This window comes from Bos indicus, chromosome X, assembly GCF_029378745.1.
Source record: "Bos indicus isolate NIAB-ARS_2022 breed Sahiwal x Tharparkar chromosome X, NIAB-ARS_B.indTharparkar_mat_pri_1.0, whole genome shotgun sequence".
NCBI classification, from domain to species: Eukaryota; Metazoa; Chordata; class Mammalia; order Artiodactyla; family Bovidae; genus Bos; species Bos indicus.
Window position 1 is genome coordinate 74,296,948 of NC_091789.1, and position 24,426 is coordinate 74,321,373.

At 39.0% G+C, this 24,426-nt stretch overlaps 1 protein-coding gene across 27 annotated transcripts in view; it reads left to right on the forward strand.

Annotated features, from left to right (window-relative positions):
- RPS6KA6 (ribosomal protein S6 kinase A6) overlaps nucleotides 1-24,426 on the forward strand; it is a 388,962-nt gene that overhangs the window by 171,951 nt on the left and 192,585 nt on the right. For 4 of the 27 annotated variants that reach the window (XM_070784461.1, XM_070784460.1, XM_070784469.1 and 1 more), the window contains exons 1-3: nucleotides 18,036-18,742; nucleotides 19,349-19,446; nucleotides 19,638-19,747. The exons of 1 other annotated variant lie outside the window; for it this stretch is intronic. In XM_070784461.1, the coding sequence (XP_070640562.1) occupies nucleotides 18,555-18,742; nucleotides 19,349-19,446; nucleotides 19,638-19,747 (396 nt within the window). In that variant the 5' untranslated portion in view covers nucleotides 18,036-18,554. Of the gene's footprint in view, nucleotides 1-11,129; nucleotides 17,526-17,569; nucleotides 17,980-18,029; nucleotides 19,060-19,343; nucleotides 19,447-19,631; nucleotides 19,748-23,770; nucleotides 23,860-24,426 lie in introns of those variants that run through there. 22 more of the 27 variants (XM_070784463.1, XM_070784467.1, XM_070784468.1 and 19 more) reach the window with 19 other exon arrangements.

Below are 24,426 nucleotides of genomic sequence, written 5' to 3' on the forward strand. Positions count from 1 at the left end.
CTAAAGATTCCATATGGCAAAATGAATATTGAAGATCCCTCGTGCTCCAACTAAGACTTAATGCAGCCAAATAAATAAATATTTTTAAAAAATCGATTTGTTAAAAGAATGTTTAGGGAGAGGTCATACAGGATATAGGAGTCTCCTTGTGTATAGGCATAGTAATCTATTTTAGTTCTAAGATGTATTGCTATGTTAATGTTTTTCTTTTTTTTAATTTTTAAAAGTGTTCCAAACCTCCCCTGACTTAAGTTATAGTATTTACATTTTTAGTAAGATTTTCCTCATTGCAATGCCATTTGATAAACAACAAAGGCTTTTTGGATTCATCTTGAATAGCTATTAATTTAAATAAAGCTTTAACTTAAAATCTTTTCTTGAAATGTATTAAAATCCATAAGATAAGAAATGCCATTGTGGGACCTCTGGTTAAGGGTTGACTTTACTAAAAATTGAACTACCAAATGAACCAGTAATCCCTCTTCAGGGCATATACCCAAAGGAAATAAAATTAGTACTTCAAAGAGATATATACACTCCCATGTTCATTGCAGCATTATTTATAGTGGTCAAGATATGGAAATGACCTAAGCATCTATCAATGGATAAGTTTGGTTAAGAAAATGTAATATTTGGAAAATTATTCAATCATAAAAAATAAGGAAATCCTGCCATTTATAACAATATGGATGAATCTGAAGGACATTATGCCCAGTAGAATAAGCCAGACACAGAAAGAAAAACACTGCATGATCTCACTATATGTAAAATCTAAAAGAAAAGAAAGTTGAATACATAGAAGCTGAGGAGAGAATGGTAGTTACCAAGGGCAAAGAGGAGAAGGAAATGAGGAAATGCTGGTCAAAGAGTACAAAGTTACAGTTATGTAGGATGAATAGCTCTGGAGATTATCTACAACATGATGATTCTAGTTAATAATACTGTATTTAATACTGGAAATTTGCTAAGATAATAGATTTCAGGTCTTCTTATCATATATTGAAAATGGTAACTGTGAGAGGATATGTTAATTACCTTGACTGTAGTAAACCTTGCACTATGTATATTGAATCATCATATAGTACATTCTAAGCATATACAGTTTTTTTAAAAAAAGCTTTAATCTTGATTTAATTAAAAGTCCAATGAAATATACTAGATCATACTTAAAGACGTAGAAAGCAAAGAAGTTAGGTAGAAGCTGTGTTGCCAAGAATTAGCCTTCAATTAAAATAAAAAAAAAGAACTTTTCATCGCTTATATAGAATGTATTTTCTAGCAGAATGCTAAAGTTATAAGATTATTTTATACTACATTCATGTTGAAAATCTCTTGAACTAGATTTCAGGTCAATTCAATAAATAATTTAAGAGGTAAATGAACTCTGAATTAGTAAGTGCAGAAGGAAAATAATGAAAGTAATTCTTTGCTTTAGAATGGAAAGCCAATTCTTGGTTTTAAAAGTCCTCTTTTGTCTAAATATGTCAGGATCCTGACATAGCCTACTAGGGATTATAGATATCTCTGATAGTGGTTCTGAATGTTACTAGTGAAATTAAAATATTCTGCTTCCTAGTGTCCAGGGGCTCAAATCTGCATAAATGTTTGTGCTTCTTGAACATTCAGAATTCTAACAAGAAAAGTGTTGAAAGCCTTAGTTGCTCAGTTGTGCTTGACTTTTTTTGTTTTTTATTTTATTTTATTTTTAAACTTTACATCATTGTATTAGTTTTGCCAAATATCAAAATGAATCCGCCACAGGTATACATGTGTTCCCCATCCTGAACCCTCCTCCCTCCTCCCTCCCCATACCATCCCTCTGGGTGATCCCAGTGCACTAGCCCCAAGCATCCAGTATCGTGCATCGAATCTGGATTGGCAACTCGTTTCTTACATGATATTTTACATGTTTCAATGTCATTCTCCCAAATCTTTCCACGCTCTCCCTCTCCCACAGAGTCCATAAGACTGTTCTATACATCAGTGTCTCTTTTGTTGTCTCGTACACCGTGTTATTGTTACCATCTTTCTAAATTCCATATATATGCGTTAGTATACTGTATTGGTGTTTTTCCTTCTGGCTTACTTCACTCTGTATAATAGGCTTCAGTTTCATCCACCTCATTAGAACTGATTCAAATGTATTCTTTTTAATGGTTGAGTAATACTCCATTGTGTATATGTACCATGGCTTTCTTATCCATTCATCTGCTGATGTGCATCTAGGTTGCTTCCATTTCCTGGCTATTATAAACAGTGCTGCGATGAACATTGGGGTACACGTGTCTCTTTCCCTTCTGGTTTCCCCCGTGTGTATGCCCAGCAGTGGGATTGCTGGATCATAAGGCAGTTCTATTTCCAGTTTTTTAAGGAATCTCCACACTGTTCTCCATAGTGGCTGAACTAGTTTGCATTCCCACCAACAGTGTAAGAAGGTTCCATTTTCTCCACACCCTCTCCAGCATTTATTATTTGTAGACTTTTGGATTGCAGCCATTCTGACTGGTGTGAAATGGTACCTCATAGTGGTCTTGATTTGCATTTCTCTGATAATGAGTGATATTGAGCATCTTTTCATGTGTTTGTTAGCCATCTGTATGTCTTCTTTGGAGAAATGTCTATTTAGTTCCTTGGCCCATTTTTTGATTGGGTCATTTATTTTTATGGAGTTGAGCTGTAGGAGTTACTTGTATATTTTTGAGATTAGTTGTTTGTCAGTTGCTTCATTTGCTATTATTTTCTCCCAATCTGAAGGCTGTCTTTTCACCTTGCTAATAGTTTCCTTTGATGTGCAGAAGCTTTTAAGGTTAATTAGGTCCCATTTGTTTATTTTTGCTTTTATTTCCAATATTCTGGGAGGTGGGTCATAGAGGATCCTGCTGTGATGTATGTCAGAGAGTGTTTTACCTATGTTCTCCTCTAGGAGTTTTATAGTTTCTGGTCTTATGTTTAGATCTTTAATCCATTTTGAGTTTATTTTTGTGTATGGTGTTAGAAAGTGTTCTAGTTTCATTCTTTTACAAGTGGTTGACCAGATTTCCCAGCACCACTTGTTAAAGAGATTGTCTTTAATCCACTGTGTATTCTTGCATCCTTTGTCAAAGATAAGGTGCCCATATGTGCGTGGATTTATCTCTGGGCTTTCTATTTTGTTCCATTGATCTATATTTCTGTCTTTGTGCCAGTACCATACTGTCTTGATAACTGTGGCTTTGTAGTACAGCCTGAAGTCAGGTAGGTTGATTCCTCCAGTTCCATTTTTCTTTCTCAAGATCGCTTTGGCTATTCGAGGTTTTTTGTTTTTCCATACAAATTGTGAAATTATTTGTTCTAGCTCTGTGAAGAATACCGTTGGTAGCTTGATAGGGATTGCATTGAATCTATAAGTTGCTTTGGGTAGTATACTCATTTTCACTATATTGATTCTTCCAATCCATGAACATGGTATATTTCTCCATCTATTAGTGTCCTCTTTGATTTCTTTCACCAGTGTTTTATAGTTTTCTATATATAGGTCTTTAGTTTCTTTAGGTAGATATATTCCTAAGTATTTTATTCTTTCCGTTGCCATGGTGAATGGAATTGTTTCCTTAATTTCTCTCTGTTTTCTCATTATTAGTGTATAGGAATGCAAGGGATTTCTGTGTGTTGATTTTATATCCTCCAACTTTACTATAATCATTGATTAGTTCTAGTAATTTTCTGGTGGAGTCTTTAGGGTTTTCTATGTAGAGGATCATGTCATCTGCAAATAGTGAGAGTTTTACTTCTTCTTTTCCAATTTGGATTCCTTTTATTTCTTTTTCTGCTCTGATTGCTGTGGCCAATACTTCCAAATCTCTGTTGAATAGTAATGGTGAAAGTGGGCACCCTTGTCTTGTTCCTGACTTTAGAGGAAATGCTTTCAATTTTTCACCATTGAGGATAATGTTTGCTGTGGGTTTGTCATATATAGCTTTTATTATGTTGAGGTATGTTCCTTCTATTCCTGCTTTCTGGAGAGTTTTTATCATAAATGGATGTTGAATTTTGTCAAAGGCTTTCTCTGCATCTATTGAGATAATCATATGGTTTTTGTTTTTCAATTTGTTAATGTGGTGTATTACATTGATTGATTTCTGGATATTGAAGAGTACTTGCATCCCTGGGATAAAGCCCACTTGGTCATGGTGTATGATCTTTTCAATGTGTTGTTGGATTCTGATTGCTAGAATTTTGTTAAGGATTTTTGCATCTATGTTCATCAGTGATATTGGCCTGTAGTTTTCTTTTTTTGTGGGATCTTTGTCAGGTTTTGGTATTAGGGTGATGGTGGGCTCATAGAATGAGTTTGGAAGTTTACTTCCTCTGCAATTTTTTGGAAGAGTTTGAGCAGGATAGGTGTTAGCTCTTCTGTAAATTTTTGGTAGAATTCAGCTGTGAAGCCGTCTGGACCTGAGATTTTGTTTGCTGGAAGATTTTTGATTACAGTTTCAATTTCTGTACTTGTGATGGGTCTGTTAAGATTTTCTATTTCTTCCTGGTCGAGTTTTGGAAAGTTGTACTTTTCTAAGAATTTGTCCATTTCTTCCACGTTGTCCATTTTATTTGCATATAATTGTTGATAGTAGTCTCTTATGATCCTTTGTATTTCTGTGTTGTCTGTTGTGATCTCTCCATTTTCGTTTCTAATTTTATTGATTTGATTTTTCTCCCTTTGTTTCTTGATGAGTCTGGCTAATGGTTTGTCAATTTTATTTATCCTTTCAAAGAACCAGCTTTTGGCTTTGTTGATTTTTGCTATGGTCTCTTTTGTTTCTTTTGCATTTATTTCTGTTCTAATTTTTAAGATTTCTTTCCTTCTACTAACCCTGGGGTTCTTCATTTCTTCCTTTTCTAGTTGCTTTAACAGTAGAGTTAGGTTATTTATTTGACTTTTTTCTTGTTTCTTGAGGTGTGCCTGTATTGCTATGAACTTTCCCCTTAGGACTGATTTTACCGTGTCCCACAGGTTTTGGGTTGTTGTGTTTTCATTTTCATTCATTTCTATGCAAATTTTGATTTCTTTTTTGATTTCTGCTGTGATTTGTTGGTTATTCAGCAGCGTGTTGTTCAGCCTCCATATGTTGGAATTTTTAATAGTTTTTCTCCTGTAATTGAGATCTAATCTTACTGCATTGTGGTCAGAAAAGATGCTTGGAATGATTTCTATTTTTTTGAATTTACCAAGGCTAGCTTTATGGCCCAGGATGTGATCTATCCTGGAGAAGGTTCCATGTGCGCTTGAGAAAAAGGTGAAATTCATTGTTTTGGGATGAAATGTCCTATAGATATCAATTAGGTCTAACTGGTCTATTATATCGTTTAAAGTTTGTGTTTCCTTGTTAATTTTCTGTTTAGTTGATCTATCCATAGGTGTGAGTGGGGTATTAAAGTCTCCCACTATTATTGTGTTATTGTTAATTTCTCCTTTCATACTTGTTAGCATTTGTCTTACATACTGCGGTGCTCCCGTGTTGGGTGCATATATATTTATAATTGTTATATCTTCTTCTTGGATTGATCCTTTGATCATTATGTAGTGACCTTCTTTGTCTCTTTTCACAGCCTTTGTTTTAAAGTCTATTTTATCTGATATGAATATTGCTACTCCTGCTTTCTTTTGGTCCCTATTTGCATGGAAAATCTTTTCCAGCCCTTCACTTTCAGTCTGTACGTGTCCCCTGTTTTGAGGTGGGTCTCTTGTAGACAACATATGTAGGGGTCTTGTTTTTGTATCCATTCAGCCAGTCTTTGTCTTTTGGTTGGGGCATTCAACCCTTTTACGTTTAAGGTAATTACTGATAAGTATGTTCCCGTTGCCATTTATTTTATTGTTTTGGGTTCAAATTTATACACTGTTTTTGTGTTTCCTGTCTAGAGAATATCCTTTAGTATTTGTTGGAGAGCTGGTTTGGTGGTGCAGAATTCTCTCAGCTTTTGCTTGTCTGAAAAGCTTTTGATTTCTCCTTCATACTTGAATGAGATCCTTGCTGGGTACAATAATCTGGGCTGTTTCTTTCATCATTTTAAGTATGTCTTGCCATTCCCTCCTGGCTTGAAGAGTTTCTATTGAAAGATCAGCTGTTATCCTTATGGGAATTCCCTTGTGTGTTATTTGTTGTTTTTCCCTTGCTGCTTTTAATATTTGTTCTTTGTGTTTGATCTTTGTTAATTTGATTAATATGTGTCTTGGGATGTTTTGCCTTGGGTTTATCCTGTTTTGGACTCTCTGGGTTTCTTGGACTTGGGTGATTATTTCCTTCCCCATTTTAAGGAAGTTTTCAACTATTATCTCCTCAAGTATTTTCTCATGGTCTTTCTTTTTGTCTTCTTCTTCTGGAACCCCTATGATTCGAATGTTGTAGCGTTTACTATTGTCCTGGAGGTCTCTGAGATTGTCCTCATTTCTTTTAATTCGTTTTTCTTTTATCCCCTCTGATTCATTTATTTCTACCATTCTATCTTCTAATTCACTTATCCTATCTTCTGCCTCTGTTATTCTACTATTTGTTGCCTCCAGAGTGTTTTTAATTTCATTTATTGCATTATTCATTATATATTGACTCTTTTTTATTTCTTCTAGGTCCTTGTTAAACCTTTCTTGCATCCTCTCAATCCTTGTCTCCAGGCTATTTATCTGTGATTCCATTTTGATTTCAAGATTTTGGATCAATTTCACTATCATTATTCGGAATTCTTTATCAGGTAGATTCCCTATCTCTTCCTCTTTTGTTTGGTTTGGTGGGCATTTATCCTGTTCCTTTATCTGCTGGGTATTCCTCTGTCTCTTCATCTTGTTTAAATTGCTGAGTTTGGGTGTCCTTTCTGTATTCTGGCAGGTTTCTGGAATTCTCTTTATTGTGACTTTTCCTTGCTGTGTGTGGGTTTGTACAGGTGGCTTGTCAAGGTTTCCTGGTTAGGGAAGCTTGTGTCGCTGTTCTGGTGTGTGGAGCTGTATTTCTTCTCTCTGGAGTGCAATGAAATATCCAGTAATGGGTTATGAGATGTCTATGGTTTGGGGGTGACTTTGGGCAGCCTGTATCTTGAAGCTCAGGGCTGTGTTCCTTTGTTGCTGGAGAATTTGCTTGGTATGTCTTGCCCTGGAACTTGTTGGCCCTTGTGTGGTGCTTGGTTTCAGTGTCTGTATGGAGGCATTTGATGAGCTCCTGTCAATTAATGTTCCTTGGAGTCAGGAGTTCCATGGAGTCAGGGTTTGGACTTAAGCCTACTGCTTCCAATTATTGGTCTTATTTTTACAGTAGTTTCAAAATTTCTCCTTCTATACAGCACCATTGATAAAATATCTACATTAAAGATGAAAAGTTTCTCTACTGTGAGTGTCACTCAGAGAGGTTCACAGCATTACATGGAGAAGAGAAGAGGGAAGAGGGAGTTAGACGTGGCCAAATGAGATGAGGTGGAATCAATAGAGGAGAGAGTGGGCTAGCCAGTAGTCACTTCCTTATGTGCAGTCCACAACTGGACCACTCAGAGATGTTCACGGAGTTATACAGAGAAGAGAAGGAGGAGGAAGGTGACAGAGGTGGCCAGAAGGATAAAAGAGGGGAATGAAAAGGAGGGAGGCACATCCAGCCAGTAATCAGTTCCTTAAGTGTTCTCCACCATCTGGAACACACAGAAATTCACAGAGTTGGGTAGAGTAGAGAGGGGTTAGGGAGGAGACATAGGCGACCTGGTGGAGAAAAAGGAGAGTCCAAAGGGAGAGAGAGCAGTCAAGCCAGTAATCTCGCTCCCTAGTGAAAAATGGGTCCTGAAGATTGGGTTCTTAAAGGTACAAAATTGGTAACAAATACATAAAAGCAAAAATTAAAAATCTAGAGTAGAGTTTGGAATTTCAAAAATACGATGTTAAAGAAATAAGAAGGAAAAGAAAGAGAAAAAATACGAACAAACAAAAACAAACAAGGTCGTGAAAATTATAAAGAAAATACAGGTACAAAATTGATAACTAATACCAAAAAGCAAAAATTAAAAATCTAGAGTACAGTTTGGAATTTCAAAAATACAATGTTAAAAAAAAAGAAGAAGAAAAATAAAGAGAGAAAATAAACAAACAAAAACAAACAAGGTCACAAAAATTATAAAGAAAATACAGGTACAAAATTGATATCAAATACCAAAAAGCATAAATTAAAAATCTAGAGTAGAGTTTGGAATTTCAGATATACAATGTTATATAAAAGAAGAAGAGAAAGGATCAGAGGGAAAAAAAAGTCACAGAAATTATAAAAAAAAGCTATAGGTACAAAATTGATAACATATACCAAAAAGCTAAAATTAACAATCTAGAGTAGAGTTTGGAATTTCAAAAATACAATGTTAAAGAAGAGAAGAAAAAAAAAAAAAACAAGGTCAAAAATTATAAAATATATATATATGAAGTTTGCTGAAGAAGAAAAAAAATAGGGTCTTTTTTTTTTTTTTTGCAAAGTAATAGGTTATAAAAGTGAAAATTAAAGGAACAATAGAGGACTTAAAATTTTTTTAAAAAAAATTAAAAAAAAAGAAAGAATGATCGTAAAAATAGTAAAAATATATCTAGGACTTTCTTTGGTTTTGTTGTGAGTATTGTGGGTTCAGTTCATTTTTGGCTAGTTCCTTGGTCCGTCTTATATTTCTCAAGATCTATAGCCCCCTTCCTATGTAGTCCATAGTAACCACAGGGTTTTATCTATTGCCTGTAGCTTCCGAAGCATTTCCCTCTGTTATAACGTCTTCTGTTTGCTGGTCTCTTCAGTGTCTGGTTTCCGCCCTGACACAAAGGGGACGGTGGAGGACACTTTTTTTTTTTTTTTTCTAGGCTCACTTGTTCAGTCACGCTGTGGGGAGGGAGGGAGGGAATGATGCTGCAAACAAATAACACTGGTGTGCACTCGCAGTGCCTCAGCCACACTGGGTCTGCCCCCGCTCATGGCGCATGTAGCCTCCCTGCCCACACTGCTCGGGCTCTAGGTTGTTCCGCTGGGAACAATCCGAGGCCGGCCCTGGGCTGCATGTACCTCCCAGGTCCAAGCCGCTCAGGTTCAGGCACTCGGGTAGCTCTCAGAGGCGCAGGCTCAGTTGGGCCTGCGTTTTGTGCTCTTCCCAGGTCCCAGCAGCTCAGGTGATGAGGTGTTTGGCGAGCGCCAATGCTGTGACTTATCGCCTCCCTGCCACTCGGTTATCTGGGTGTAAAACCAGCGCACCTTCTCAGGCAGATGTTGACCGTCCAGACCCCCAATAAGTTTTAGTTAGCAAAGAAGCCTGCTTACAGTTTTATAGATAAAGTCTCTCTGGGGCTGAGATTGCCCCCTTACAGCTCTGGCTGCCTGTCCCCGGAGGGGGAAGGTCTGCAGCCGGCTATCTCTGTTCAGTCCTTTGTTCCGTGCACGGGCCTGGTGGTGTCTTAGGTTAGGGCTGGCTTTTCGCGTGGTAGATATCCCACAGTCTGGTTTGCTAGCCCAAATTATTTCGCTCAGATAGCGCTCAGGGTATTCAGGCCAGATTCTTACTCTCAGCGATGCAGCCCGTGCCGCGCCTCCCTGCCCAGCCCCTGCTTGCTAATGGCGTATGCAGGCGTCTGTGCTGCTTCTCCGCTGGGGGAGTTACCGTAGGGCTCGCAATCTGCGAGTTTTAATTGTTTATTTATTTTTTCTCCCTGTTATGTTGCCCTCTGTGCTTCCAAAGCTCGGCACAGATTCGGCAGTGCGAAGGTTTCCTGGTGTTTGGAAACTTCTCTCTTTTTAAGACTCCCTTCCTGGGACGGAACTCCATCCCTCCCTCTTTTGTCTCTTTTATTTTGTCTTTTATATTTTTTCCTACCTCCTTTTGAAGAGTTGGGTTGCTTTTCTGGGTGCCTGATGTCCTCTGCCGGCATTCAGAAGTTGTTTTGTGGAATTTACTCGATGTTTAAATGCTCTTTTGATGAATTTGTGGGGGAGAAAGTGTTCTCCCCATCCTACTCCTCCGCCATCTTGGCTCCTCCCCCCCTGTGGTTGACTTTTTGTGACTCCATGGACTGTAGCCTGCCATGCTCCTGTGTCCCTGGAATTCTCCAGGCAACAATACTGGAGTGGGTTGCCATTCCCTTCTCTGGGGTATCTTCCCAACCCAGAGATCAAACCAGGGTCTCCTGCATTGCAGGCAGATTCTTTATCCTCTGAGCCACCAGGGAAACCCTTCTAACAATGAGAGGGGCGCTAAATAGGAAAAAAAAAAAAAAAAAAAAGGCTTACTTGGGTGAGGCCAGACTTAAAGCAAATTCTCCTCCAGGGAGCTATCCAGGGTACTATATCACATTTACCTGAAGTTTTCCTGATTCACTGGACAAGAACCCTCTGCCCTTATCACTGTCTACATATCTTCCAAATTTTAACTTGCTTATCTCTGACCTGCTGACCACAAGTAACCTAGGAACATGTCACCTGTCTTTGTCTGTGGCCAATCTGAATCACTGCAGATGGTGATTGCAGTCATGAAATTAAAAGAAATTAAAAGATGCTTACTCCTTGGAAGGAAAGTTATGAGCAACCTAGACAGCATATTACTAAGCAGAGACATTACTTTGCCAACAAAGGTCCATCTAGTCAAGGCTATGGTTTTTCAAGTAGTCATGTATGGATGTGAGAGTTGGACTATAAAGAAAGCTGAGCACAGAAGAATTGATACTTTTGAACTGTGGTGTTGGAAAAGACTCTTGAGAATCCCTTGGACAGCAAAGAGATCCAACCAATTCATCCTAAAGGAGATCAGTTCTGGGTGTTCATTGGCAGGACTGATGTTGAAGCTGAAACTCCAATACTTTGGCCACCTGATGCAAAGTGCTGACTCATTGAAAAAGACCCTGATGCTGGGAAAGATTGAGGGCAGGAGGAGAAGGGGACGACAGAGGATGAGATGGTTGGATGGCATTACCAACTCGATGGACATGGGTTGGGTGGACTCTGGGAGTTGGTGATGGACAGGGACGCCTGGCATGCTGTGGTTCATGGGGTTGCAAAGAGTTGGACACGACTGAGCAACTGAACTGAATTGAACTGAATCTGCATATATATATATATATATATATATATATATATATATATATATACTTTTTCTTCTGTAACCAACTCCAAATTTGCCTATTTTCCCAGTTGAACTCCTAATACAGGGCACCAGAAAAAAAGCACTTCTATTAACTTCAACTATGTTTATTAATAATAAGTTGTTATTAGCATGTCAACTGCTTTTATATAATGAGACCTTAAAGTGCTTCATTGGGGTTTGTATCTTATGTAATATTTCCTTTGTAGATTTTTTTTTCTTTTGCAGTTTAAATTTGCAGTTTCCAATTCTCTATAATTTTTATATGAATTTTTAAAACCTGAAATCTGAATGAATCATGCAGGCTTTTTGAACAAAATTCCTCTCTAAAATATCTGTCTCTTACTTTGGCTAATTATAACTTAAAAGAGTAGTTCTCAAAGTGTGGTCTCAAGACCAGTAGTATCACCTGGGAACTTGGCAGGAATGCACACACTCAGTCCCCAACCCAGATTTAATTAATCAGAAACACTGAGGCTCAGCAATCTGTGTTTTGACAAAGCCCTGGAGGTTATTCTAATGCACACTTACCAATGACTTAGAGTACAATGTCAATAAGACCATGATCATAAGTCTGAAATTATCTGGTTCCGTTTAAAACAATTCTTATTTAGAAACTGTAAATACCAGAGGAACCTAGGGAACAGGTATAGATGGGTCCACATGAGTCAGTTAACTTTTTCCAGCTACATTGTATGACCACGGAAATCTTTTATCATTACTTCAGTCATAGGAACTCTAAACACATATTTTATTGCAGGTGACAAGAGTTTTGCAAATTATATGAAAAATACAGTTTGAAACTAGGTAACTTGGTAGGTATACAAATTTACATTTTTATTATTGTTATACAGATTTATGAGTTATGTTTGAAGCCTGAGTAGGGTAACATTGCTACTCTCATATCCTTAATGAAAGAATGGTCCACCTTTAACTCAGAAGGAACACTCCATAACAAAGTTCTAAAATTTGCAGGGACCCAAATGAAAAATTTTGAGTTAAGGAAGAGACATCAAATGAGTTGCTCAAATTAATTGGCTCTACCTGGGTGAATAATACTGTGAAGGATGTGGGCAGCCAGATTACCTTCATATCTGGTGTTATTGCTTGGGTTTATAAAAATGTATCTGTTTTGTCACCTACAGGTGGTTATGACATTTATGTATGTTATCGTAGGAATCAATTTCCTGTTTCATAGATCCATCATTCTAACATTTTAGAAAACCTACCAGTAAGACAACTGTTTTTTGTTTTTTCCAGAAAATATCATTATAACCAAATATGTTGGCTGGATTTGAAGAGATTTAGAAATAAAAAGGAAATAAAATGTAAATAACATTGATATTTTGCCTATATATAATACAGCAGAACTCCTTTGTAACATGTGCCATTGTTAAATGGGTTAGAATTCTAGCTAAACCATAAAATATAATAATAATAAATTTTCATAAAAATCTTAGGAGTTAGACTACAAACAATGGTAACTATTCTTCCCCCTCTCTAGTATCATTAAGGTATTTTGTTCTCTGTGTACTATAAACTTTACTCTCCAAAGAGAAAAACTACTAAACTATAGCCATATTTATCATTTATTTACTGCTTAATCTCATTCATTTCAACAAAAATGAAACATATTTCACAAGTATGTGTGACTTGCTCACCCTTTTGAAATTGATTTGTAGGGGGACCAAAGTTACTTAGTATTTTTAGAGAACAAAAGTTATCTGACACTCCTGAGGAATAACTTAAATATAATAAGTATTTGCTAAAACTTAAAAGTTTCCTGTTTCTTCACACAGATCCCATTTTTTATATATTTAAATCAGAATATCTCCAAGTAAAATATTGGAATATTTTTCTAATAGTGCTTTTATGCTCTATGTTGATTCATCACTTTCCAGCTATTTGGATTATAAACTTTGGGGAACTAGGTAGAGAATGCTGAGGGACTGTGTGGCTCTTTCTATAATTATACTCCAAATAAGCAGTATTTGTATATGTCACAATCTAGGAAGAAGAACACAATGTAGGATCTGTGGGTGGTTTATGTTCTGCTGATCAAAGGTCCTTGGTTCATATTTCACACCCCCTTAGTGAGGCCAAGATGAGTTTGTTTTTATCTCCATATGGGTTGGTTAACTTTTTTTAGCTAAATTGCATGACCACCCACTTTTACACCTGACCCTGGTCATCTGATGTGTGCCATTTGTCACAGGGCAAAGAAGTCAGTGTATAGGTATATGTACCCTTTCCCTAGTTCTGAAAATACTCAGAAAACATGCTCTAATGGTGGTAGAACCCATTGCATCATCCTTTATGATGAAATATATATTATTTAGAAACTAGTTAAGTACATCCCAGTTCCAGAACAACCAAAACCTTGCCAAATACTTTTTAAACTTTTAATGCTACAATAATTGGAGATCCAGAGATACATATAGGGATATATAAATTTTGAGGCAAAAATGTCCTGACTACTGAAGGGAAAGCAATAAACTCTGCTGTGTATACTTATAGAAAATTTAGAATTTTAAGTTCCAGTCTTCCTTACTACATGCCTTTGTGCTTAAATAAAGTCATCATGTTTTTCACCAACATTTCAAGGGCTTTCTCATTTAGCAGAAATTAGATCTAATAGTCTCTGGTTACCAATAACTTAAAATCAGGTAATATGTCTTTGATACAAGGAGTCAAAACAGAACAGATAGGCATTAAACTTCTCAAGAGTAAGTACTGTCATACATTTTTATAACAGACCAGAGTTTTAACATAGTGTCTGGCTAAAGTAGAAATGTTGTTTGTCCATCCAGCACGTTTATTGAGCACCAGCCATATGCTGTGAATGCAGAGCTTAATTAATTCACTACCATCAAAAAGCTCAAAGTTCACTGGTAAAGATAAAGAAATGCTGAAATTAGTATATGGACAAGATGTTATGGAAGTACAGAGGAATGGGTGACTAATTTATCCCTGGGATGAGTGGAAAGAAGGAATGAAGAGGGGAAGTTAAGCTCTAAGAGGCTTCACAGAGCACCAGAGTGGGATAAAAGGTTTGGCACCAGGCAGACTTCGTTTTAATTCTAGATTTTCATTTATTATCTGTGAGGTTTTGGGAAAATCATTGAACCTTAGGCTCAGGTACCTCATCTGTAAAATACAGATAATGTAAGTTTTTACAAGTTCTTAGGTAGGCTAAATGAATCCATGAAGAGCATAAGCCTGGAGCACAGTTGGCTCTTTTCTCAGTAACTAGTAGTTAATATTGACTGCTATTAAGAGAAAGTTATCTACAAAGACTAGGCTAGGGAAGAGACAATAACATGTGCATAAATTTGACTGGAATATGAAATGGTACATGAAGCTAGGAAGATAGAGGCCAGATGGTGAAAACTTTTAAACATCTGCATTCAGAGTTAAGGAGTTTGGGTATTTTACTGGAGACGGTAAAAGAATCACTGGAAAATTTTGATCACTGGGCTGCCAATGAGGAGGATGGTTTGAGGACAGAGTATAAATTTAGAGTCAGAGAAATCAGTTAAGAGGAATCATTGTTATAATTGGTTCAAGTAAATATTTTATGAGGTGAACTGAGTCAGTGGCAGTGGGGATGGAGCAGACATTTAAAAAATAATTGAGATAGAAGAAAAAAGACTTGTTAACTAATGGAAAGATTTGAAAAATGAGAGTTTATTAAAACCATTGAGTTGAGGAAGGGAATTTAATTATTTTTTTTAAATGAGACATGTATATTTATATATTGGAGAAAAAAATGGCAACCCACTGCAGTATTCTTGCCTGGAGAATCCCATGGACAGAGGAAGAGCCTGGTGGGCTACAGTCCATGGGATTGCACACAGTCAGACATGACTGAGTGACTAACACACACACGTGTCTATATATTAAGGGGAATGTAGAATGAATGAACATACATGAAAATTAAATTTTGTATAGAAGCAGAGTAATACATTCATAGTGAGGAAGCTTCTTAATATAGTTAGTTGATGTGGTGTATTTATCAAATGCATAGGAGGAAAGGACAAATTCATTCATTCAGAAAAATTTACTGAGTATCATTATGCTAGGTGCTAGATGGAATAAATAAATAAATCATATATAACATGTTGATTAGTATTATCAAGAAAAAGCAGGGTGAGGCTAGATAGTTATGGGGATGGTGTTTTAGAACGGATGGTCATAAAAAGACTCAAAGGACATTTGAGCAACAAACTAGTGGGTGGTAGAGGTCATTAATTATTCTGAAGACTAGGCAAGGAACAGGTTAGTTAGGGTCGAATCTAGAATTCAGTTAGGTATCCAAATAGAATAAGCAGTTGCATGTACAAGTCTAGACTTCAAGGAAGTGTTTATGGTTAGAGATAAAATTTGACAGTCTTCAGCATACAGATGGGATTTAAAGCCGTGGAACAGGATGGGATATGGGAATACCTAAAATGCTGGGGAAGGTACAGTTCAAGGACTGAGCCCTGAAGTTCCAGTTTTTAGAGATTAGGAAGATGAAGGATGATATAGCAAAGGACACAGAGATGAAATGGCCAGTGATGTAAAAGGAAAATGAACAAATGTTTTGCTCTGGGGGCCAAGTGAAGGTAATGTTTCAAGAGACATTAACTGCTTCAAATACTAATGAGTGGTCCAGCAAGTTGAAGTCAGTAACAGCATGCTTTTTGCTGACAGGAAAGGTCCAGTAGAGGAGGAAAATAGATGGTGTGAAAGGGGCAGGCAGGAAGTGGAAGAATTGCAGAACAAGGCCTTTGAGTAGGCAAGAAAAGATGATATCCAGTGCTCAAAGCATTGGCGGAAGCAAGGTCAGTTCAGCCAAAGGGAAGTCTACCTGCATGTGTACCCACTGTGTACCCACACACATATTTTCACTGTTTATAGCCCCATGTCTCCACTATTTTCAAAGCTTTCATTTTTATAGAATCATATTCTTAAAGCTTCCCTGGTGGCTCAGACAGTAAAGCATCTGCTTACAATATGGGAAACCCGGGTTCAATCCCTGGGTCGGGAAGATATCCTGGAGAAGGAAATGACAACCCATTCCAGTATTCTTGCCTGGAAAACCCCATGGATGGAAGAACCTGGTAGGCTACAGTCCATGGGGTCGCAAAGAGTCGGACACGACTGAGCAACTTCACACACACACACACATATTCTTAAAACTTACTTTTTCCCTGGGGTTTTAAGATGAGTAGGTGGGAATGATCTACTAGTGATCTTTGATTGCGATTCAGGTACAATCTCTGGTTCAGTTTATGTTGCCAGTGCTAGAAGCTAGATGGTGAAATAAATAGAGAGCATCGTTCAACGTTTTCCGTGGAGCACAGCATCAAAGTCCTAGGTGTAGTACGTGGAAGAGGGTGTTATTTTATGTCTACCGTTAGAAACCTCTCCAAGGTACTGAGCTGGCTTAGTAGTTGTTACAGTTGCTCTTTCAAGTTCTTTGAAGTGTCAAATGTGGAATAACATTTTTACTCTAAGTTTTGAAATATTTCCCATGTATTGATCATCTCCCATGCATGAGGCTATACTTCATCTCAGTTAAATTGCTAGCATCTGGTACAGTGTGTGGCTTAGAGCAGCAAAGCAGTAAATGATTTGGAGAAGAGAGAAAAATGATAATTTCTGTCACTACAGGTCCAATATCCTCAGAGCGGGGTGGAAATGAAGTTAGATTCCTACACTCTGCCTTCACTGCCTTACGTTGAGTCCAATAAGTGGTGTACATTATATATGTGAATACTGGAAACACGGAGTGTCATCAATACTATGAAGACAACCAGCATAAATACCAACACTGTGAGCAGGACAAGAGGAGAGGGCGGAGTTAGGGAGCGCAGTTGTACTACTTTACTTTAAACGGATTTTATTCCTGCCTCCAGCTTCTATGAGGCTAATGTATACTGGACTAAAACCCCTGCCTTGATATTTGTCACTAAATACCAAATGGGCGTGCCTCGGTGTATAGCGCACCTGCTTTGGCAAGCACTGAAAGCAGGTATTCCTGGAGTCTTCTGACACTGACTCCTCCAAATGCTCATGAGGGGCCCCAGCTCCCAAACCTTTTTTGGGACTCCGGCCGGCAAGACTGCTCTGTTGACTTGCGAGGGCCTGCTGAGCATGTGTGAACAGCGCCGCGCATGCTCCGTGGAGCGCGCAGGTTTACCGAAGAGCTAGCAGAGGATTTTACTACGCATCTCCCGCCTTCCCTGCCCAGTAAGCCCCCTTCCCCTCTCTCCCAATCCCCACCACGCGATCCCTCGCACCTCCCCGCCTCCCCCTCCACAGCCCCCCCCCCCCCCCCCCGCCCTTCCCCGCTTCACCCTAGGCTGGGGAATCTCCATTGACGTTTGGGTGACGCTGCCGTGCCCCCGCGGTCGGGAGTTCCAGGCGCCGCACAGGTAACGCCGCCGCTGCCGCCATATTGACAGAGCTGGGAGGGGGCCCGAGGGAGCGGGGAGATGGCGGCGGGGCGGCGGGGGGGAGTCACCGCCGAACGACTGTCGCGGCGTTGGCGGCAGTGGTGAGCACAAACCGAGCGGCAGCTCTTGGAGAGGCAGCACAGAGTTGTCTTCTCCGTGGGGAGCAGCAGCCTGCGGTGGCGACGACCCCTCGCTCCGAGTCTTTGAGGGACCCCACGGCGAAGGCAGCTGTCGCTGAAGGCGAGGCTGGGGATCCCGGCGGTGGCGGCGGCGCAGTGGCAGGCAGGCTCCAAAAACGGGATGCGCGGCCGCTCGGGCAGTTGGCAGCTCCTGTTCGAGTGCTCCTGAAGGGGCGATGCTACCGTTCGCTCCTCAAGACGAGCCCTGGGACCAAGAAATGGAGGTGTTTGGCGGCAGCGCAAGCAGCGTCGAGGTTAGTATGGTGGCCAAGAGGGGTTGGGGCCACCCCCTTCCTCCTCTGAAGACCGTTGCTGGGGGGCCCAGGGGAGAAGGGGCATGGGGCTGGGAAGCGAGGTGCCAGGCCAGGCCCCTGAGGCTGCGGGGCGGCGGACAACGCTCTGCCCGAACCGCGCTTTCTCTTGGGAGCCGGCGGGGATTGGGTGGCGGGCTCGGGAGTCAGGAGTAAGTGCAGCCCGGGCCGGGCTTGGCCTCGGGGGAGTATCTGCCTTGCGGGCCACGCCAGAGTTGTGACTAAGTTTCTTCACTTTTCGACCTGAAGTGGAACTGGGGGATACGCCAGGTGCCCGCGCCTGGCTCCACATGTTTCTCTTTCTCCGCTGCGCCAAGTGTGCTAGCTGCCAATTTGAGGGACAGCTGCTGACTCCAGCTCTCTATTTGAACACCGGGTGCTTTAGGAACCCAGCGCAACAGAAACAACAGAAACAGCAAGGTGACGAACTCTGGGGACATTTACACATAGGGATGAATGCTCCTTAGTTACTTTTCTCATTTCTTTGTGGCTTGTTGTGGTTCTTTGTAACAACCTAAATGGAGATTAACTGGAGGCAAGGTTTCTTTATCTACACTCAGGTGATGTTCTGCAGCCTCCTTGGCGGTCTCCTGAATTCTACCGCCCTCTTCCGCCCCTTCTCCCTTTGCCCAACTGCTGTCCCCGCCCCGTTGGTCAGTGAAAGAACAGGCAAAGTAAACTCCAGCCCTTGTAAGAGGAATCTTTGGTAAGACAGCGAGGTTCAACCAAAATATTTTGGTTCGCCTCTCTTCCCGCTCTTCTTACTTCCGAAACTGTTCTGGTTAGGCTTTGGTGAGAACTCAGATGTGCACAGGTTCTTTGTTTTTTATTATTGTTGCTTTGTTGTTTTTGTTGTTACTGTTAGAAGCAGGCAGCGTTTAAAAACAAAAACAAGACTTTTGGGAAAGTCGGATGTTTTTCTGATAACCAATCAATTGACAGCCTGGTAGTACAGTAGAGGCCATCACGATGACAGATCTAAAATTTTGAAGGACAAATTGATTCACAGTAGGATTTTTTGAGGTAGGACTCGAAATCCTCCACATCTCTAGGTGCAGATTTGTCTTTTAAGTACTTCCTTCATCCTTAAAAATATACTTTGGACTGCTTTCTGTTTAATTTGTTCTTTTTCTTTTCAAATTTCCAACTGAGCTGGGGTTAAAATTACATGCCAGAATAACATTTAATAAGAAATGTAGTAGAAATATGGAAGAAGTCTAAAGTTGAACCCTCTCTATTTATGGGAATTATTTTACTAGTACACTAAGGAATTCCTAGATACATTGTAATATTCTACATCTCTTAAGAACAGGATAAATGAAGAGGGGTTTGTTTCTTCTTGGAATGTCTCATACTTGCAAGAATTTTCTAGAAGATTACTCAAGGGAAGAGGAATTTTGTTTAATTTGTGTATGTAATCTTTTGACTTATAGTTCTAGGCATCTGGTTTATAAGAACAGTTAAATGTTTGGATAAAAGGTTGGGATGGGAGGGGGGAACCATTCGCATGCTTGCTATTATTTTTGTTAACTTTGAATGTAGAAATGTTTTAAATTGTAATTACCACATATGGTTTTTTTTTTTTTTTTTATTGTTTGCAGTATGTTTTAGGTATTATAGAGATTTAACAATGGGTCTCTCTACCTCAGCAATTTGGAAAAATACTGGAGTGGAAATTGTTAATCCCTATGAAGTAAAACGAAAGGTGAAGGTAATGTGGTAAAGAGAGTATTTCTGCCTTCTTTGTCTAAAACAGTTACAATTGGTTAGATTTAACCCTGCAAGTGATTTAATTGAACTTTTTTCTAAAACAAATATTCTGGGTGAAAACTAACCACTACATCTGACCTGCTTAGACCTGTTTAGTACTCAGAAAGGTTATGTTTTTGTTGTTGTTGTTGTTATTGATGTTTGTTTATAATGGCTTTCTTTTGATAAGGAGACACTTTTACTTCCCAGAATTTATATTTATTTTAATTACATGTTTGTTGATGTTGGCTTTGGAAATGTTAACTGTTGAATGTGAGCTTTGCAGCCCTCAATCATGATAGTTTTTAGGACTAAGGGTGCTTTCATTGTAGAATGTATTTTTTGAATATGTGTTGAAATCCTTAAAGAAAATGTAAGTACGAATCTGTTAACTTTAATGTTAAAGGAAACTTTAATGTCTATTTCTGTCTATGTTAAATCCTGATAAAATTAAAGATTGTATACACTATCATATTTTGTGGAATCTTTTTCAATATCTTTTGCTGTCTTGTTTCATAGGCAGTTGTTAACCTTTGAATTATCATTCAGAAGTGTGATAATTGGTTGTTTAGCCTCTTAACATGTTTTTGCACAGGAAAAAAATTATTAAGGATAGTTATGTTTTTATACCAGTGCACAGTAACGAGGTATAATGATGAAGAGTCTAATCACTGTAACATCGTTCAATGGGAAATGTGTCAGAAGTTTCAAACAAGAATTCGATTGGTTCCAGTGAGAGGTGGAGAATGGGCCTGAAAGGGAAGCATCAGCTCTATTGGCTCCTGAGAAATAGGGTTCTTGGGAGAGGGGAAAATAGGATAAGCAAGAAGCTTTGGTTGTGAGAGCTCTTGCAGGGACTGTCTCAATTAGGTCTATTGGGAATAGGGACTTCAAAGGATATTATCCTTCGGGCAGCCATAATTTTAGCTATTGCCTGAATTCTGTCAGCATCAGGGAAGAGATATGATGATGAAAAGCCTAATCACTGTAAAATTGTCCTGTGGGAAAATGTGTCAGAGGTTTCAAGTAAGAATTAGGAGGTGTGATGGCTGTTGGTCATTCCTGGACAAAGGTCATTAAGAATAGCCTCTTTTAGTAGTAAAGTGGACTTTTCATGAAGTAGTGCCAATGTACACAGTTTGTGCATTTTGTGTTTTGGTGATAGAGTACTTGATTCCTGATGGAGTTTGTTATAGAATTTTCAAATTGTATATTCTATCACCATATTATATTAAATATTTATTGGTACTTTTATATTATTTTTTAGCATACTGCTTTTGTTTAAGGAAGTTAGTTTTGAAAGTAATACAATTCATTGCTAAAACAGTTTGGGGCTAAAGCCACTGACTCTAAAAATTTAACTAGGACATCAGATACATGGCAGATTGGGAAAAACTGCTAATTTTAATTAATTTCATGAGACCCTGTAGTAATAGAGGAAAGAATGTGGGCTTTGGAGGCCAGTTTAATCTAGGTTCCAATTTCACATCCAACTTACACTAGCTCCACTGCAAGTTACCTAACCTCTCTGAGCTTCAGTTTCTTCATCTCTAAATGGGAGAAGAACTGTCTTCAAGAGTTGTTATATAAAAACTAAATACTAAATACCTTGCTGTGTTTAATTCCTTAGCAAAATGATTTGCACATAGTATGTATCCAGTTCCTTCTCTTTCCCCACAGTCAACTCTTTTTTTCTGCCCCTAAATTCTGAATTATTGTCAACTATATTAAAACCTTGGGATTTAGATAGCCATGGTCATAGCTCCAGTTTTCCTTATTACTAGTGGTTTTTTCATAAGATCTCCTTCTTAGGTCATTTCATTTAAGTATATTGATCACATTTGTAATGATAGGATAATTAAGGATGAAATATGAAGTTATATTTAGAAACACTTTGGGGGATAAGGAGAGGCAAATGATTTGTTATAACTAGCTAATGAGATGTTTCATTGACATTTTTCCTATTTTGAACTTTTGTCATGGTAGGAATTGGTTCAGTTCATGAAGTGTTTATTGGGTACAAGGCAGTCAATATATAGCATTGTAATGTGAAATGTCTAAAGATATACCATCCTGAATCCCACCCCAACCCCATGGGTTTACATTCAGGTGGACAAGATAGTCATATGCAGAAACTGCTATTATACAAGTTACAAGACCATCAACAATGAGGTGGCTGTGGTGGTGGTTTAGGGAATAGATTTAGTAAGGCATTGTGAAAGAGGTGGAATTTGAGCAGGGCATTGGAGAGTGGATAATATTTTCACAGATTAAAGGAGCCTATTTCTGGTGGATGAGGGCAGTGTAAGCAAAGGCATGGATGTGTTCTTGGAGGAAGGAGGAGTATGATTTGCTAGGATATAAGTCTATGATGTGAGAATGGGAATACAGTGTGATATGAGGTATTCATCTAAAGGTAGTCAAGGCCCAGATTGTATGAGGCTTTTAAAGCTAGTTTAAAGGTTTTCAGTGTTCTGTAAATGGGAGCTACTGAAGATTTTTGAGATCATGAATGACATGACCAGATCTGTGCTGGCAATAGCTGATGGCAGCGTGTAGAATGGATTGAAGTTGGGGAGAGACTGAGAGTGGGGAATTTTAATCAGTGAAAGTAATAGTGAGTTTTTTTTTTAACAAAGACAGAAGGCAGTAGAAAGGAGAAGACTGAGGGAGAGACCTTGAAGAGTTAAAATAGTTTAACAGATGATCAGATATTAGGGAGTAAGAGAAATTAGAAGTATTGTGGTAGGACTTAATTCAATATAACAGATATTTAATGCATGCTTGCCAGTAAAAATGTCTATGTTAGCCGCTACTGCTACTGCTGCTAAGTCGCTTCAGTCATGTCTGACTGTGTGCGACCCCATAGATGGAAGCCCACCAGGCTCCCCCGTCCTTGGGATTCTCCAGGCAAGAACACTGGAGTGGGTTGCCATTTCTTTCTCCAATGCATGAAAGTGAAAAGTGAAAGTGAAGTCGCTCAGTTGTGTCTGACTCTTCACGACCCCATTGACTGCAGCCTACCAGGCTCCTCCGTCCATGGGATTTTCCAGGCAAGAGTACTGGAGTGGAGTGTCATTGCCTTCTCCGATGTTAGCCACTAGACTAGTATAAAGATAAATATTTGCAGCGTAGGGAGATAGAAAGCTAAAACAACAGTGGCCCAGTAGTGTCTTAAACTAGAGCAAACCACTCTATAAAGATTTCTGGCTATGCTTGGCATGCTTAAAATCTTTACTTCTAAAGGTGAATACACTTATTACTAGCTGAAAAGTTTTTCAGTGCTTTTAAATTAGTGCTTTAGCCTGAAATTTTTGCTTTATCAGTATTCATCTTAAATAGCAGCCCACGAGTGCAGAGGGCTGTGCTGAAAATAGTGACTGGTGCTTTTTTCTAGAATGCAATAAAGAGAACAGGGATATCTGTTTTTCTTATATACTCTCACCAGGTTTATTTGGACTAGAAGGAGGGGAGTGGCCAACAGGGCCCTGACCCCAGCCCACCACTAATGCCTTCCCAGTTTTTCCAAGACTATCTTACTTTAAGCCAGTCTGGTCTGGAAATATTCAGGCCAGTTCCTTCAGGGCAGAGCCTCTGTATTTCCCTACCTTGATTTTTTTCTTCAAGAGAGGTAATCATTACCTCACCATTCCAAAATAAGGCCTGACTTGGTTCTATTGCTTTGTCCGGCCATATTGTTTCAGTACCACCCCTTTTAGTCTCTCTCATGTATAATTTTGAGAGGGAAATATAAGATTTTTTTTCCTGTTCTTGTAATTTCTCTCTTGGTGGATGCTGTCATTATCTTTAGCCAGCAGTTCTCAAAGTCTGGTAAGTACTTGCATTCTTGAGGTCTTAACTTTTAGTACTTTGTCAAAATTTGCTGTATAATGTTTATACATTTATGTGATTTCCAAAGATAATTTACTGTTCTTGATGATGGTTTTATTTTCTTTGTCTATATTTTCTTTTGGTTTGTTTTTAGGTGGAAAGAGAGTTGAAAAGAAAAGAGATTTATTTTATTTTTGGCTCCATTGAGTCTTCTTTGCTGCTTGTGGGCTTTCTCCAGTTGCTGTGAGTCGGGGCTACTCTCTAGTTGTGGTACTCAGGCTTCTCACTGCAGTGGCTTCTTTTGTTGTAGAGCACTGGCTGTAGGTGTGCGGGCTTCAGTTGTTGCAGCTCGTGAGCTCTAGAGCACAGGCTCAGTTGCTCCTCAATGACATGTGGGACCCTTCCAGACCAGGGGTTGAACCCACATTTCCTGCATTTGCAGGCAGATTCCTAACCACTGGACCACCAGGGAGGTCCCAGGAGAGAGATTTAGAGCTAAGTTTGAACTGGCTTTTGTAGATAATAGAGATGTGTTCTGAATTGCCCTGGAGGCATTCTAAGCAACTGATTTTGCTGCTAGATTTTAACTCTTATCTGTACATTTGAAGTAGGTCCTGCTGTGTGTGTGTGTGTGTGTGTATGTGTGTGTGTGTGTGTTGGTATGTGAGGGAGAGAGAAAGAGATTGAGAGGGAATTCCTTGCTTCCATTTCACAAAGTATTTCGATGGTTTATAGGAGATAAGAGCCAATAAAAATTATTTTGATATTCAGGATAAGAGGAAACAGCATAGCAGGTATATGGAAAGGATG